This window comes from Macaca thibetana, chromosome 20, assembly GCF_024542745.1.
Source record: "Macaca thibetana thibetana isolate TM-01 chromosome 20, ASM2454274v1, whole genome shotgun sequence".
Lineage (NCBI taxonomy): Eukaryota > Metazoa > Chordata > Mammalia > Primates > Cercopithecidae > Macaca > Macaca thibetana.
In genome coordinates this window covers 47,364,205-47,380,834 of record NC_065597.1, presented here as the reverse complement: position 1 = coordinate 47,380,834, position 16,630 = coordinate 47,364,205, and the positions used below count along the sequence as shown (strand labels likewise).

Below are 16,630 nucleotides of genomic sequence, written 5' to 3'. Positions count from 1 at the left end.
CAAGTCACTTCTCTCTATTCCGCATCTATAACATAGGAATTAGTTAATGTGTGTATAGCTCTTAGAACAGTTCCCAGCACGTGGTAAATGCCCAATAACTATTTACGGTCAATGCACATGTGATTGTGGGCCCTACTAATGGTCTGGCTCAATTCCATCTACTGTGCCCTCTCCAGTTAAACTCTTTCTTCCTTTATTCCAGCATTGTCTGCTCACGGCAACACACCCACTCACACGCACACGCACACACACACGCACGCGCACATGCATGCACACGCGCACACCTGCACCCTCACACCACATCCACTCGCACACACGCACGCTCATACGCACACACATCCGCACGCATGCACGCACGCAGACACACGCACGCGCACGCACGCACACGGGCCTCCTCCCAGTCTTCACTCACAAACCGCATTAGCTGCTATTGTCTATGGGCTTCCCCGACAGACCGCGAGCCCCTCGGGGGGGCCAGAAACCAAGTATGATCATCCCTATGTGCCTTCCTTTCAGTCTACACCAGGTTAATGGGGTTGATGCGTGGGTGTGACTTCCTGTCCAGGTCTCTGAAGCTTGTTCTTCTGGGGGGCGTGTGTGTGTGATTTTGTTACTAGGCCTGCTAAGGAGAGGAGAGCAGTGTATCTGTCTCCCTTCTGGTGGTTGTGACAATGAGATTGGAAGCCATCTAAGATATGCCAGGAGATGTATGTCTGGACAAGCGTGCCCCGAGCCTGACGGCCCCTATCGTGGCCTCTCTCGCAGGCCGCGCCCCAGACTAGAGAGAGGGCCTGCGCATTCCTGTCCTGCCAGTCTGGCTGTTCCCTCTCCTGTCTCCTCACCTTTCCCACCAAAGCAGCCCCTGCCTCAAGTCCAAGCCTGAGCCCACGGCAGGACACTGGGCTGCCTTCCAGGCGCTGACACCCCCGCCCTGAGGTCCTGTCCACCCGGCGGACAACTTGCCTCCCAGCTCGGGCCCCTTCCCCTACTAGGCCCCACGGGCGAGGAACTGAGCTCAGGGCCAAGGAATCCTGTCTGAAAAGGGGGGGTAGGGTGAAATGTTTGGGGTCTGGGCTCTGATTGGCTGCGCCCGGGCCACGCCCCCAGCCCTTTCCCCTTTCTCCCCCTTCCAAAGGGGGGCGTGGAGGGAGCCGGGATCAGCCAGGGGCCAGCATGAGCCGGAGGGAGGGAAATCTGGGTAAGGGGCTGAGGGACCGGACGCCGGGTCGCTGAGGGCCGCAGGAGTCAGAGGGGTTGGGAGCTGGGGGTCTGGGTCTCCGCCACCCCCGGGGCCGGGAGGGGAGCGGCCTTGACGGGGAAGAGCAGGGCTCCGGTGTCAGGTAACGAGCGAGCGGGTGAGTTGTGAGAAACGACAGGCGCTAGGGTTTAGAGGAGGCCTGGGGCTGAGGTTTCAGGGACTTGGGCTCAGGACTTAGATCAACGGTTCGAGTACACTCATGGGGAGGACTGGGGTCGGGGTTGGGGCAGGACCCCTGCGTCCACTGAGTCTCGGGAAAGAATCAGAGCTGGGGACTGGAGGAAGGGGTAGAGTAAGGAAAGGCAGTCTTGGAGTCACAGGAAGTAGTAAGTGACAACAGGAGACGAAAGTCTGGGCTGCTGAGGATCGCGACTGGTGCTGGGAAACTGGCGCGGGGTGGGGGCGGGGCGGGGCACCGGGTCACTACATTCCCCAGCGCGCATCTGGAGCGCGCTGTGCGTTTCGGGAAATGGAGTCCCTCCCGGGGCGCCAGACACTGGCCCTTGCGGACCTTGATTCGCTGACTAGCCAGACCAGCGCCTCGCACGGAAGGGGCATCAGGGAGAGAAATGGAAATGGACGTCAGTCTCACTATCTGTAAAACAGGCCTTCAAGGCACCTTCCGATGTGAAGTTCTGTGCTTCGATAATGTCGAAGTCCACTAGCAGTCACTGAGTTGGAAATATGTAAGCCCTGTCCTCAAAGGGCTCTCAGGCTAAGGCAGATATACACAGAAAAGCCATTAAAAGAGCTACCCTGGAACTCATGCAAATGGCCTTAAGTCAAAGGAAGGAGTTCATTTACAAAGGAGGAGTGATTCTGGAGGCTGCACTGTGGAGGCAGTACAGTCATGCACTGCATAACAACATTTGGTCAACAGGTGGACCGTACAGACAATGGAGGTCCCACAAGATTATATGCACTTTTAGCCTGGGCAACATGGTGAAACCCTGTCTCTACAAAAAATACAAAAATTAACTGGGCGTGGTGGCACATGCCTATAGTCCCAGCTACACAGGAGACTGAAGCGGGAGGATCACTTGAGCTCAGGAGGTGGAGGCTGCAGTGAGCCAAGATTGCACCACTGCACCCCATCCTGGGTGAAAGAGCGAGACTCTGTCTTTCTCTCTCTCTCTCTCTCTCCCTGTGTGTGTATATATATTGATATATGTGTATATATATAATTTTCTGTATATATAATATATATAATTATATATATTTATATATATGTGTGTGTGTATATATGTATTTGTTCGTTTGTGTTGAGATGAAGTCTAGCTCTGTTGCCCAGGCTGGAGTGCAGTGGCGCACCCTCAGCTCACTACAACCTCCACCTCCCGGGTTCAAGCGCTTCTCCTGTCTCAGCCTCCTGAGTACCTGGAATTACAGGTGCATGCCACCATGTCCAGCTAATTTTTTTTTTTTTTTTTGAGATGGAGTCTTGCTCTGTCGCCAGGCTGGAGTGCAGTGGCCTCGGCTCACTGCAACCTCTGCCTCCTGGGTTCAAGCGAGTCTCCTGCCTCAGCCTCCCAAGTAGCTGGGACTACAGGCACGTGCCACCAAGTCCAGCTAATTTTTTTTTTGTATTTTTAGTAGAGATGGGGTTTCACCATGTTGTCCAGGATGGTCTTGATCTCTTGACCTCGTGATCCGCCTGCCTCAGCCTCCCAAAGTGCTGGGATTACAGGCGTGAACCACTGCACCCAGCCATTTTTTTTCTTTTTTCTTTTTTTTTTGAGACAAAGTCTCGGTCTGTCACCCAGGCTGGAGGGCAGTGACCCGATCTCAGCTCACTGCAACCTCCGCCTCCCAGGTTCAAGCGATTCTCATGCCTCAGCCTCCCCGGTAGCTGGGATTACAGGCACCCACCACCATGCCTGACTAATTTTTGTAGTTTTAGTAGAGACAAGGTTTCATTACACGGTCTCAAACTCCTGACTTCGCATGATCTGCCCACTTCATCCTCCCAAAGTGCTGGGATTACAGGCGTGAGCCACTGAGCCCAATGCCTGGCTAATTTTTGTATTTTTTTTTTTTTTTTTTTTTTTTTTTTTGAGACGGAGTCTCGCTCTGTCCCCGGGCTGGAGTGCAGTGGCCGGATCTCAGCTCACTGCAAGCTCCGCCTCCCGGGTTTACGCCATTCTCCTGCCTCAGCCTCCCGAGTAGCTGGGACTACAGGCGCCCGCCACGTCGCCCGGCTAGCTTTTTGTATTTTTTAGTAGAGACGGGGTTTCACCCTGTTAGCCAGGATGGTCTCGATCTCCTGACCTAGTGATCCGCCCGTCTCGGCCTCCCAAAGTGCTGGGATTACAGGCTTGAGCCACCGCGCCTGGCCTAATTTTTGTATTTTTAGTAGAAACAGGGTTTCACCATGTTGGCCAGGCTGGTCTCGAACTCCTGACCTCAAGTGATCTGCCCACCTCGGCCTCCCAAAGTGCTGGGATTACAGGCGTGAGCCACCCCGCCCAACTGATATATATTATATATAATAAAATACATACATATATATTTATTTTAACTGTAGCTTTTCTATGTTTTTATTTATTTATTTAGAGATAGGGTCTTACTCTGTTGCCCAGGCTGGAGTGCAGTGGCATACTCACAGTTCAATGCAGCCTCAACCTCCCGGGGTTCAAGTGATCCTGTCATCTCAGCCTCTCAAGTAGCTGGGACTACCTGCATGTGCCACTATGCCTAGCTTATTTTTGTATTTTTTGTAAAGATGGAGTTTCACTATATTGCCCAGGCTGGTCCCAAACTCCTGGGCTCAAACAATCTGCCTGCCTTGGCCTGCCAAAGTGCTGAGATTACAGACATCAGCAATCTCATCCGGCCCTTTTCTATGTTAAAATACAAAAATACCACTGTGTTCCAGTTGCCTGCTGCACCATAACATGCTGTCCAGGTCTGCAGCCTAGGAGCAATCGACTAACACCACATAGCCTGGGCGTGTAGCAGGCTGTACCACCTAGTTTTGTGTAAATACACTCTATGATGTTTGCACCACGATGAAATCGCCTAAGGATGCATTTCTCAGAATGTATCCCATTGTTAAGCAAGGCATGACTGTCTTTGAATTTGGCTTTAATAGGATTTCAACAGTGATTTGGGGACAGGCAATACATTTCAGGTAGACCACCTGCTTGACAAAGATCTGGTGCCTCATTTTGCCTCAGTTGGAATAGGCCAGATCCTGATGGGGTCAGGAATGAAGAGCCAGCCTGGGAGAGGTGATCAATGAGCAGGAGTTTGGGACATCCTCATTCCTTCCCCCTTTCCCACCAGAAGACCCCCAGGCTGATTCCTCAGTCTCACTTCTTCCCCACTTGGAGGCCAAGATCCGTCAGACACACAGCCTTGCGCACCTCCTCACCAAATACGCTGAGCAGCTGCTCCAGGAATATGTGAGTGGCAATGGGGGTTGGGGTGCCGGGGGCCGGGGGAATGGGAGCAGACATCACAGAGGTCCTCGATCACCCATTCTCTCAACCTCATTTTCCAGCTGTGGAAATCAGGGCTCCTGAGAGGGACAGCAACTTGCCCCTGGCCACACAGCAAATTGGAAGAGGACCCTGTCTGTGACCCAGATGCCACTCTGTCCTCTCCAGCTTGGAGACACCCTCCTCAGTGCTTTGTTTTTGAGACGAGGCCTCACTCTGTCGCCCAGGCTGGAGTGCAGTGGTGCCATTATGGCTCACTGCAGCCTCAACCTCCTGGGCTCAAGCAATCCCCACCATGCCTGGGTAATTTTTTCATTATTTTGTAGAGGCAGGGTCTTGCTATATTGCTCAGGCTGGTCTTGAACTCCTGGGCTCAAGTGACTTTGGTGCTTTAAGTCAGAGGTAGCCAGGTAGCCTGGGGCAGTGAGGAGAACTCTGATCTGTATCTCAGAAAACCGAGGTTCTAGGCTCTGTGTGACCTTGACACCTCCCCTCCATGGGCCTTGGACTCTCCCCAACAGTAAAAGGAGGCAGCTAAACAAGATTAACTGTGAACTCTCCCATCTGGGATATTCAGGGAAGCCAAGAAGAGGTTCCAATCTGGAGCAACAATTATCCCAAGAGGGCACTTTTACAGAAGACAGGGATCTGCTGACATCTTTAGTTGGACAGAGGACCCTGCCCAAGGAAGGAAGATAATTCCCTAAATTACCCTTATGTAGTGAAGGGAGGGTATAGCTTTGAATCAGACTGTAGGTCTGCCAACTTGTTAACTGTGAGCTTGGGCAGTAACAATAACATTAAAAATAATAATGTAACAACTATGACAGCGGATAGTGGGAGGATAGTGGCATAATAGAACTAGCTTTGGGCTGGGTACATTGGCTCATGCCTGTAATCCCAGTGCTTTAGGAGGCTGAGGCAGGAGGATTGTTTGAGCTCAGGAGTTTGAGACCAGCCTGGGTAACACAGTGAGCCCTCATCTCTTAAAAAAAAAAAAAAAAGAAAGAAAGAAAAGAAAAAGAAAAAGAAAAAAATAGCCAGGCATGGTGGTGCATGCCTGTGGTTCCATCTACTCAGGAGGCTGAGTGGGGAGGATTGCTTGAGCCCTGGAGGCTGTGTGATCAAACCATCGCTCTCCACCCTTGATGACAGTGTGAGACCCCATCTATTTAAAACAAACAAAACTAACTTTGTACTGCTATGAACTTTGGTTCAAATTCCAGCTCTGCCACTTCCTAGGGTAAGTCACTATAGTCACTGTATGTCCAGCCCGACTTTTCTTTTCTTTTTTTGAAGCGGAGTTTCGCTCTTGTGGCCCAGGTTGGAGTGCAATGGTGAGATCTCAGTTCACTGCAACCTCCTCCCCCCAGGTTCAAGGGATTCTTCTGCCTTAGCCTCCCGAGTAGCTGGGATTATAGTCACCCACCACCACATCTGGCTAATTTTTGTATTTTTAGAGATGGGGTTTCACCATGTTGGCCAGGTGGGTCTTGAACTCCTGACTTCAGGTGATCTGCCCACGTCGGCCTCCCAAAGTGCCTGGATCACAGGTGTGAGTCACCATGCCCAACCCCACCTTTATCTTTCATTTGTTCATTCATATGATGTTGATTCATTGAACCCCTGCTCAATGCAGGTACAGAGGTTGAGGAGGATAGGGAAGGGAATGAAGCCCCCTTGGCCTCTGGACTATCTTATGTGATTTCCATGAAGACAGGACAGGAAGCTCCCCCATTCATTGTACAGATGAGAAGACTGAGGCTCAGAGAAGGGAAGTGGTTTTGCCCCAAACTGCACAGCTAGTAAGTGGTGAAGATAGGATTGGACCTCTGGTCTGTAAGGTAACTTTAACAAAAGAGCTGACATTTTTACTGAACTCTTCCTGGGGCCAGGCCCTGTCTTGAACACTTGACATGGTCATAACTGCCTTATCACGTTGCTGCTGTTATTAGGTCCTGTTTATTTATTTATTGAGACAGGGTCTGACTCTCACCCAGGCTGGAGGGCAGTGGTGCCATCATAGCTCACTGAAGCCTTGACCTCCTGGGCTCAAGCAATCCTCCCACCTCAGCCTCAGCCTCCGGAATAGCTGGGACTACAGACATGCGCCACCACACCCGCTATTTCTTTTTTATTTTATTTATTTTTTTTTAGAGCTGGGGTCTTGCTATGTTGCCTAGGCTGGTCTCGAACCCCTGGGCTCAAGTGATTCTCCCACCTTGGCCTCCCAAAGTGCTGACCTAAACTGGCCCAGCCTGGGTCCAGTTTAGGGGGGAAGAAACAGGCATTGGTGTCAAGCGCATGCCACTTTGTTTTGCCCTAAACAGAGCAGCTCTGTTAGGAAGGATTATCATCTGCAAGATGAGGAAACTGAGGCCCCCAGAGAGCGGGATGGAGAACCCAGTTTACAGCCCCCGGCCGGTGCTCCGGGGCCCCGCTGACCCGCCGGCCGTGTCTCCGCAGGTGCAGCTCCAGGGAGACCCCTTCGGGCTGCCCAGCTTCTCACCGCCGCGGCTGCCGGTGGCCGGCCTGAGCGCCCCGGCTCCGAGTCACGCCGGGCTGCCGGTGCACGAGCGGCTGCGGCTGGACGCGGCGGCGCTGGCCGCGCTGCCCCCGCTGCTGGACGTAGTTCGCCGCCGCCAGGCCGAGCTGAACCCGCGCGCGCAGCGCCTGCTGCGCCGCCTGGAGGACGCGGCACGCCAGGCCCGGGCCCTGGGCGCCGCCGTAGAGGCCTTGCTGGCCGCGTTGGGCGCCGCCAATCGCGGACCCCGGGCCGAGCCCCCCACCGCCACCGCCTCTGCCGCCTCCGCCGCCGGGGTCTTCCCCGCCAAGGTGCTGGGACTCCGCGTGTGCGGCCTCTACCGCGAGTGGCTGAGCCGCACTGAGGGCGACCTGGGCCAGCTGCTGGCCGGGGGCCCGGCCTGAGCGTGGCGGGGCAGCTCGCGCAGCCTCCCTCCTCTGGGCTCCGTTTCTCTCTCTGCTTCTTTGTCTTTCTCTGCTGCCTTCGGTGTCTGTCTGCTCTTAACTGTCTCCGTTGCCTTGGCCTTCTTTGCTTTTTGTGGGAGAGAAGGGAGGGGAGGTGCAGGGTCTCAGTCTGTCGCCCAGGCTGGAGTGCAGTGGCACGATCCCAGCACTGCAACCTCAACCTCCTGGGCTCAAGCCATCTTCTCGCCTCAGCCTCCCCAGCAGCTGGTACTACAGGCACACGCCACCACAGCCGGCTAATTTTTTATTTTATTTTTTGTAGAGACGAAGTTTCGCCATGTTGCCCAGGCTGATCTTGAACCCCTGGGCTCAAGCGATCCTCCCGCTTCAGCCTCCCTAAGTGCTTGGATTGCAGGCGTGAGCCACTGTCCCGGCCTCTCTTTGCTTTGCCTGTCCCCTTCTCTTAACTCTTGGGCCCTCCACGTCTGCATGGTAACTCCGTCTGGGTCTACCGTTTTCTCGCTCTCCCTCTTTCCTTGGGCCTGCCTCAGTTCCCTTTGGCCTCCCCCTTTACCCAGCTCTTGGGAGGTCTCTGTTTTTCTCCATCCCCACTTCCTGCCTCCCCGTGGCCCCCTGTGAGCTCATGTGTACATCTCAGCCTCATCCCAAGGAGGTGACACCTTGTCTCCCTGTCCCTGTCTGGCCGTCTCTCTGTGCTTCCCTGGCCAGGGGTGTGCCTGCTGGTCTTGTTGGGGGAAGGCGATTCCGCATCTCAGCCACCTTCCTCAGGCTCACTCCACCCAGATCCCCAGTCTCCCACACCCCATCCCTTTGGGCCTCAGCCCTGTCCCTTTGATGTCTTCCTTTCCTTCAGCCCCTCTGCCCTGTCCCTGCACACCTCCACTGCCTCCTACCAGATGTGGGGAGACAAAACAAGCAACACCTTAAAAGAGTTTTATTTCTGAAAATAAATTAATTTTTGTAAATAAAATGTTTAAAAATAAAAATGAAACTAAAGTTACCTGTATATATAGTTGTTGAAAATGGGGAGATAGCTTTAGGGAGAAAAGGACCATTGGGGTGCAGCCTGGTCACCCAGACATGCCCAAGAAGCACAGCAGTATAAATAGGAGGCTGACAGCCCCCGTCCAGTGGTGCCCTCTGCCAGCCCAGAACAGGAAGTGGATGTGTCCTAACAGGAAACAGATGTGATGCAGTCCTTAGTTCTTCAAGAATTGGGCTTCCGTGGATCAGGAAGTGAAGCCACTGAGGATGAGAAGTAGAAGAGTAGCCCCAGACAGACAGGCCAACGAGGGGAGCCAATGAGCTTCAGCAGGAAGAAGGAAGCCTGTCTACTTAGAAAGGCAGGATCTTCATAAAGGGAATGAGGTAGAGACAGGAAGGCAGTCCTGGCTGTCCCAAAATTACAAAAAGGGGAAGGTCTTGGGGAGAGCCTAGGAAGGGGACCAACTGTCCTCTCCCTGTAGAGTGACAGGTGAAGCCTCTTTGGAGAGGTGCATCTTTCCAACCAGGAAGTAGACACCCAGTACCACTAGATGGGTAACCCATGGAATGGTATTCATGGAGATTGACCCAGACCTGGAAGGCAGGCCAGAGGACCTGGGCCAGAAGGCCCTGAAATAAGGAATTGAGGCCTGGCTCCCAGGCAATATTCCCAGACATGGCACCCAAGCCCCATCTGCTAGACAAGGTTTATCTCTTTTTCTAGCCCACAAGCAAGGCAGAAAAGAGGCCATTGTGAAAGAGGAAGTGCTGCAGCCTCTAACAGGAAGTCCTACCCCTCTATGCTGGGTACTTGGCCTTGAGCAGAGCCAAGTCCCTCACAGCTCGGTCTGTCCAGTGGCCATATTCCCGGGTCACGACGTAGCCTCGACATTTCCTCTCGAAGGCCGAGGCCCCAAAGGCGACAAGCCCTAGAGTATCCTCTTCTGGGGGCATTGGCAGCCCCAAAGCTGTCATGATGGCGGCCATGTTGCCCAGCAGGCCTTGGGCCCTCAGTCTTGCAGTCCCGAGCTGAGCCAGCAGGATGGGACTGCCAGGGTTCAGGTCGCTCTGGTCGTCCCTCACGAGCTGGAGGTGCTGGGTCAAGGCCAGGAAGGCCCCCTGGGCAAGGCTCAGCCTTTCCCCGTCATCTAGGGCGCGCCAGGTCTTGAAGAAGGCAGTGGCAGGAGGCAGGCTGCTGAGCTGGAGCTCAGGGGCCGAGAAGCCAGGGTCACTAAAGGGGCTACCCTGGTACTGGAGCTGCAGGAGAGACAGAGAGAGACAGGAGTGAGGGGACGGGAGCGGTGCCTGGGACTCTGAATTCACGCCTGCCCACTGAGACTGGCTTCTTCCCAGGAGTCGTCATTTGCTGCATCTCAGGGAGTTGCTGGGATGTCCTGACACAGGGCAAGGGCCCTAGGAGGCTCAGGTGTGTCATCCTCTGCATGCTAGCTGTGCAACGTGGAGTCACAAGCTTCAGAAATTCCCACCTGGCAGTGTTAATATGAAGATTATAGGAAATAATATAAATAAAGCCCTTAGCAGGCCGGGCACGGTGGCTCACAGCTGTAATCCCGGCACCTTGGGAGGCCGAGGTGGGCAGATCACTTCAGGTCAGGAGTTCGAGACCAGCCTGGTTAACATGCCGAAACCCTGTCTCTAATAAAAATACAAAAATTAGCCAGCTGTGGCAATGCATGCCTGCTGTGCCAGCTACTCGGGAGGCTGAGGCACGAGAATCGCTTGAACCCAGGAGGCAGAGGTTGCAGTCAGCTGATATTGTACCACTGCACTCCAGCCTGGACGACAGAGTGAAACTCTAAAAAAAAAAAAAAAAAAGCACTTAGCACAGAGTCTAATATACAATACAGTATCTGATATAAAATAAGGGTATGATAAGCCATCATTAATTAATAATATATTCATATTAATATCAATCGATGAACACTATGATTACATTATTTACTGTAATATTTTCTTTTCTTTTATTATTTATTTATTTATTTTGACACAGAGTTTTACTCTTGTTGCCCAGGCTGGAATGTAGTGGCACAATCTTAACTTACTACAACCTCTGCCTCCCAAGTTCAAGCGATTCTCCCGCCTCAGCCCCCCAAGTAGCTGTGATTACAGGCACACGCCACACCACACCTGGCTAATTTTGTATTTTTAGTAGAGACCAGGTTTTACTATGTTGGTCAGGCTGGTCTCGAACTCCTGACCTCAGGTGACACACCTATTTCAGCTTCCCAAAGTGCTAGGATTATAGGCACGAGCCACTATGCCCTGCCTACTGTAATATTTTAAACCAAGTATATTATTGACAATGTAGTTACAGCCTGGTAATCTTTTTTATTTATGGCATTTAGTTATGTTTGTTTATTTTATTTTATTTTATTTTATTTGTTTCCCGAGATGGAGTCTTGCTCTGTCACCCAGGCTGGAGTGCAATGGTGCGATCTCGGCTCACCGCAACCTCCGCCTCCCCGGTTCAGGCAATTCTCCTGCCTCAGCCTCCCGAGTTGCTGGGATTACAGGTGTGCGCCACGACGCCTGGCTAATTTTTATATTTTTAGTAGAGATGGAGTTTCACCATGTTGGCCAGGCTGGTCTCGAACTCCTTACCTCAAGTGGTCCACCCTCCTCAGCCTCCCAAAGTGCTGGGATTGCAGGTGTAAGCCACCGTGCCTGGCCTGTTAATTTTATTACAATCATTAGTAAATACTTGTTAATATTATTACATTTAATCGAGAACCTTCCCCATCAAAGTTTTTATTTCCACAAAGTAAGATCACCAGAATCTTTTTTTTTTTTTTTTTTTTTTCCCTCTGGGACAGGGTCTCACTCTGTCACCCCGGCTAGAATGCAGTGGTGCATTCTGGCCTCACTGCAACCTCTGCCTCCCGGGTTCAAGAGATTCTTTTGCCTCAGCCTCTTGAGTAGCTGGGACTAGAGGCGTGTGCCATCACACCTGGCTAATTTTTGTATTTTTAGTGGAGAGGGGGTTTTGCCATGTTGGCCAGGCTGGTCTCGAACTACTGACCTCAGGTGATCTTCCCACCTCAGCCTTCCAAAGTGCTGGGATTATAGGTGTGAGCCACAGCCCCTGGCCCTGGGACCTTAGTGCACACTGATAGATGTCCTAACTGGCAGATTGCCTGGTCCCACACCCCCATTTTACAAGTGGAAAAACTGAGGCTTAGGGTGCCCAAGGCTGTCCAGGGAATAGTGACAGCTGTGGGACTAGAAACTAGGTCAAAAGGTTCAGTAACTTCACAGGGGCCAGAAATCTGGCCCAGAGAAAGAGCTCCAGATGTCAGGGGCTCCAGGGCCATGCAGATCGTGTAAGTTGCGAAGAAGGCAGGACTACGATGCCAGGTGGGAGTTTTGACCAACAGTATCCCTGTGCCTGCTATGGAGAGGCATTCCACTCATATTCAAGCTTTGAACAGGAGATGTGTGGGCCAAACACAAAAACAGCTGTGGGTCAGACTCAGACAGCAGGCTTCCAGCTTTAACTTCCAGACAGTGTGGGAGGCCATGGAAGGGGGAGGAAATTCCACAGACCTGGTTTCGGATCCTGGCACTGCCAGTTATTAGCTCTGTGACCTTGAGCAAATTATTACCTCCCTCTAAGACTCAGTTTCTTCGTCTGCAAAATGGATTATAATTCCACCTCCTAGAACTGTTTGAAAAGTCAGTAAGAAAATGGAGGTAAAGGACAGGCACAGTGGCTCACGTCTGTAATCCCAGCACATTGGGAGGCTGAGGCAGGTGGATCAATTGAGGCCAGGAGTTCAAGACTAGCCTGGCCAACATGGTGAAACCCTGTCTCTACTGAAAATACAAAAATTAGCCAGGCATGGTGATATGCACCTGTAATCCTAGCTACTCGGGAGGCTGAGGGACAGGAATCACTTGAACCCGGGATGTGGACGTTGCAGTGAGCCAAGATCATACCACTGCACTCCAGCCTGGGTGACAGACATTGGGGATAGAGTTCCAAGCAGGCATGGGCCCAGGTAATCACACAGCATGAATGGTGGGGAATTAAACGTGGCTGTGTGAAGCCCTTCTCTCTCGGTGTGTCCTTTGAACCTTGTCACAGTCCTGGGAGGTCAGCAAAGGCACGTTCAGCATCTCATTTTACAGATGAGGAAGCTGAGACCAAGAGAGGAAGAATGACTTGCCTAAGGTCACCCAGGCACTAGTGACATCAGTGGCAAGAGTGAGTGTGGCTCTAGTGAACACTAGAGTGTTACAGGCATCCCTGTCTCCTTGGGCCACGGAGGAGCCTTCTTCTGGACTTGCTCTGCTCACCCTACCCATGGTAGGGCCAGGGAGGCAGCGTCCCTCTCCCCTCGTCCCCTGCTCATGACCCTTGTCACTCACGTAAGTCTGCAGCAGCATTGACGTGTTCTTCTGCATGTAGAGGGCCAGGCTATAGGCTTGACTGATGGGCTCAGCTGGGGAGATGGGGGCTGCTGAGCTGAGGGGTGGCGACAGCAGGGTCAGCAGGCAGAGGTGGGCTGGTGGAGGAAGTCAGAGGTCAGCACCATGGCCCCGACCCTGCCTCCGATTCATTCATTCATCTCCACAACTCAGGAAAAGGTCCCATCCCTTGTGGGCTACAGCGATCTTGCGTATCCAAGTCAGTGACAAACCCTCCTGCAGGTAGATTATCCCGGCCCAGAACACTCTGAACTCCAGGCTCATTGATTCAATTCAGCTACTTGACATTTTCACTTGAATATTAGTAAGCATCTCAAACCCAAAATATCCAGGGTTTAATTCTTGAATATTCCCCCCAAGCCCCTCCTCTCCCAGGCTCCCCTGTCTCAGGTAAAGGCATTTCCATTCTTCCAATTGTTCAGGCCAAAGTCATGGTGTGCTCTTTGATGCTTCATTTTTTTCTTACTCTGCACACCCAATCCCACAGGAAATCCTGCTAGCTCTATGCTTTAAAGGCAGCCAATGCAAGTGTGACTTTTTTCCTTCTTTCAGAGATGGTGTCTTGCTCTGTCACCCGGGCTGGAATACAGGGGTGTGATCATAACTCACTGCAGCCTCGAATTCCTGGGAGCAGGCGATCCTCCCACCTTCGCCTCCCAAGTAGCTGGGACTACAGACCCATACCACCACACTCAGTTGATTTTTTAAATTTTATGTAGAGACAGGATCTCGCTATGTTGCCCAGACTGGTCTCCAACTCCCGGCCTCAAGCAATCCTCATGCCTCGGCCTCCCAGAGTGCTGGGATTACAGGTGTGAACCACTCCACCTGCTTATCTTAAATGTAAATAGATGCTGCCAAATTGTCCTTTCAAAGATCAGGTCCAAGCCGAGTGCAATGGCTCACGCCTATAATCCCAATACTTTGGGAGGCCGAGGTGGGCGGACCATGAGGTCAGGAGTTTGAGACCAGCCAGGCCAATATGGTGAAACCCTGTCTTTACTAAAAATACAAAAAAATTAGCCGGGCGTGGTGGCAGGTGCCTGTAATCTCAGCTACTTGGAAGACTGAGGCAGGAGAATTGCTTGAACCTGGGAGGCAGAGGTTGCAGTGAGCCGAGATCAAGCCACTGCACTCCAGCCGGGGCAACACAGTGAGACTCCGTCTCAAAAAAAAAAAAAAAAAAAAAAAAAAAAAAGGCCGGGCACGGTGGCTTATACCTGTAATCCCAGCACTTTGGGAGGCCAAGGCAGGCAGATCACAAGGTCAGGAGTTCGAGACTAGCCTTGCCCACATGGTGAAACCCCATCTCTCCTTATAATGCAAAATTAGCTGATGGTGTATGCCTGTAATCCCAGCTACTCAGGATGCTGAGGCAGGAGAATCGCTTGAACCCAGGAGGCAGAGGTTGCAGTAACCTGAGCTCATGCCACTGCACTCTAGCCTGGGCAGTAGAGTGAGACTTCGTCTCAAAAAAAGAAAAAATAGATCTGGTCCAGTCTATGTTCCCACCAACAGTGTGAGGCTCAGAGAGGAGGAGAATAACCTAAGGTCACCACCCAGGAGCAACGGAGATGAGAGACAAACCCAGGGCGGCCTCCTTCATCCCCCTTTTCACATTCCTGAGTTCCCAGAGTTCAGGAGCAACTCAGAGAAGCCTGAGAGGGAAGACCATTTCACTCATTCATTCGACGAACTTCAGGCTTGCAGTGGTTCACACCGGCAATCCCAGCACTTTGGGAAGCCAAGGCAGGTGGATCACTTGAGGTCAGGAGTTCGAGACCAGCCTGGCCAACATGGTGAAACCCTGTCTCTACTACCAAAAGAAAAATTAGCCAGCTTTGGTGGCGGGCACCTGTAATCCCACCTACTCGGGAGGCTGAGGCAGGAGAATCACCACTTGAACCCAGGAGGCGGAGGTTGCAGTGAGCCGAGATCATGCCACTGCACACCAGCCTGGGCAATGGAACAAAAACTCCATCTCAAAAAAAAAATAATTAGCGTAACCTGGTGTCGTGCACCTGTGGTCCCAGCTATTCAGGAGGCTGAGGCAGGAGGATTGCTTGAGCCCTGGAGTTTAAGGCTGCAATGAGCAAAGATTCTGCCACTGCACTCCAGCCTGGGCCACAGAGCAAGACCCTGTCTGAAAAAACAAACAAACCAACAAAAAAAGCCACAGTTAGATCACTACACCACTTTCTGTCACACTATCTTTACAGTTTTCTTATTACTAATAAGACACATGTATTGTGTGTCTGCAGAATGAAATTTCCATGAGGCCATGGATTTTTGTCTATTTGTTCACTGCTGTCTCCCCAGATGCTTCAAACAGTACCTAGCACATGAGAGGCATTCAATAAATATTTGTCAAATTAATGATGAAGGAAGCCTTGATGTGGGAGGATTTGGAGGTTGTCAGCAGGTGCAAAGAGAGCTAGACACCTGAGTCAGAAAGAGGAGGGGCTCTGTGGGTCCCCCCCCGTCGTGTGTCTCTGGGGCCTGGCGCCCCTGCCTCTCACTCACCCAGTGGACAGCTCATGCTCTCTCCTCAGCTTCCTCCTCTTTGCAGCCTCTGGGTCTTTCAGGACACCTGTCCTTCTGCCCCTCAGGTGTCTTTATACCTGGGGCTGAGCCCCAGGGTGGCCCAAGAGGGAGGGAGGGAGTCACAACCTGGGGAGAGGGGCAGGAGCAGGCAGGGCCCTGGCAAAGTATGAGAGACAGACCTGGCCACCAGTCAGAACAGGGAGCGGGTGGGAGAACCTAGAAGGGGGACATACATTCAACACGGTGAGGCCTGGGACTAGGGCGCAGAAGCCCCAGAGGCAGGAAACGGGTAGGAAAGGGGACACAGATGGGACCCCCAGACCCCTCCAGGTCCCAAACTCGACCCTAAACCCTGGTGGCTGGGGGGGAGGGGGCAAGGGCGTGATGGGGATTATCCTGGGACAAAGGGGCCACCCCACTCCCTGCTGTTCTGCATGTCCTGGGATCCAGTTTCCCAGAGGAGGCCTCCCCCTGCTCCGCCCCACAGGGACCCAGGCACTCAACCCGGGCTCCCAAGGAGTTTGGAAAAAGGACAGGGGGGTGGTGTGTGAGCAACATCATCATCCACACCCAGGTGCACCCTTAGGCACAGGAACAGTCACACGTCTACACACGCATTGGCATGTGGGCACACACAGGCATGGGCATACACTTTCATGCGCTCATTCATTCAGGGTTTATGGGCCCTGTTTGTACACCAGTCCCTGTTTTAAGTGCTGGGGACGGAGCATGGAACAAGACAAACAAAAATCCATGCCCTCGTGGAACTGACACTTTAGTAGGCGTGGCCACTTATATGTGAGATCATGCCAGGCCTACACACATCACACACACAGTGCCAGACACATGCATGTACACAGGAGAACCCATACTGCATCCCTGGGGGCCCAGCCAGAGGCACCTGCACAGAGCAGACGTGGGACACACACCTCATGTTCACAGATGCACGCAGAGGTGGGGACCAGGGATCATGGGATCTGGCCACATCTCAGCCTCTGATACACTA

At 52.5% G+C, this 16,630-nt stretch overlaps 3 protein-coding genes across 6 annotated transcripts in view; 1 reads left to right on the top strand and 2 right to left on the bottom strand.

Moving 5' to 3' along the window:
- Positions 1 to 16,630, bottom strand: part of LOC126944241 (zinc finger protein 688) — a 437,324-nt gene that overhangs the window by 331,281 nt on the left and 89,413 nt on the right. The window lies entirely within an intron of this gene.
- LOC126944250 (cardiotrophin-1) lies at positions 378 to 8,647 on the top strand. Of its 3 annotated transcripts, none has more exons than XM_050773571.1 (3): positions 378 to 485; positions 4,544 to 4,662; positions 7,165 to 8,647. In XM_050773571.1, exons 1-3 carry the CDS (start codon positions 437 to 439, stop codon positions 7,624 to 7,626), a joined length of 630 nt encoding a protein of 209 aa, XP_050629528.1. In that variant the 5' UTR covers positions 378 to 436; the 3' UTR covers positions 7,627 to 8,647. The 3 variants fall into 3 exon arrangements, with proteins under 3 accessions (XP_050629528.1, XP_050629530.1, XP_050629529.1); XM_050773573.1 differs by lacking the exon at positions 378 to 485 and adding an exon at positions 1,113 to 1,198 and having other exon boundaries at positions 4,547 to 4,662; XM_050773572.1 differs by lacking the exon at positions 378 to 485 and adding an exon at positions 1,135 to 1,198.
- LOC126944254 (cardiotrophin-2) lies at positions 9,297 to 15,619 on the bottom strand. The gene is made up of 3 exons (XM_050773575.1): positions 15,604 to 15,619; positions 13,021 to 13,157; positions 9,297 to 9,888 (listed from the first exon to the last, which is right to left on the bottom strand). The coding sequence occupies exons 1-3, from the start codon at positions 15,617 to 15,619 to the stop codon at positions 9,430 to 9,432; spliced, it is 612 nt and encodes a 203-aa protein (XP_050629532.1). The 3' UTR covers positions 9,297 to 9,429.

Excerpts from the sequence above, each read along its gene's own strand:
- LOC126944250 (XM_050773571.1), top strand. The coding sequence starts at position 437 with ATGGGCTTCCCCGACAGACCGCGAGCCCCTCGGGGGGGCCAGAAACCA. Across the intron at positions 486-4,543 it reads TCGGGGGGGCCAGAAACCAA|AAGACCCCCAGGCTGATTCC; the intron begins GTATGATCATCC and ends CTTTCCCACCAG. Across the intron at positions 4,663-7,164 it reads AGCAGCTGCTCCAGGAATAT|GTGCAGCTCCAGGGAGACCC; the intron begins GTGAGTGGCAAT and ends GTGTCTCCGCAG.
- LOC126944254 (XM_050773575.1), bottom strand. Across the intron at positions 9,889-13,020 it reads CAATGCTGCTGCAGACTTAC|CTCCAGTACCAGGGTAGCCC; the intron begins GTGAGTGACAAG and ends TCTCTCCTGCAG.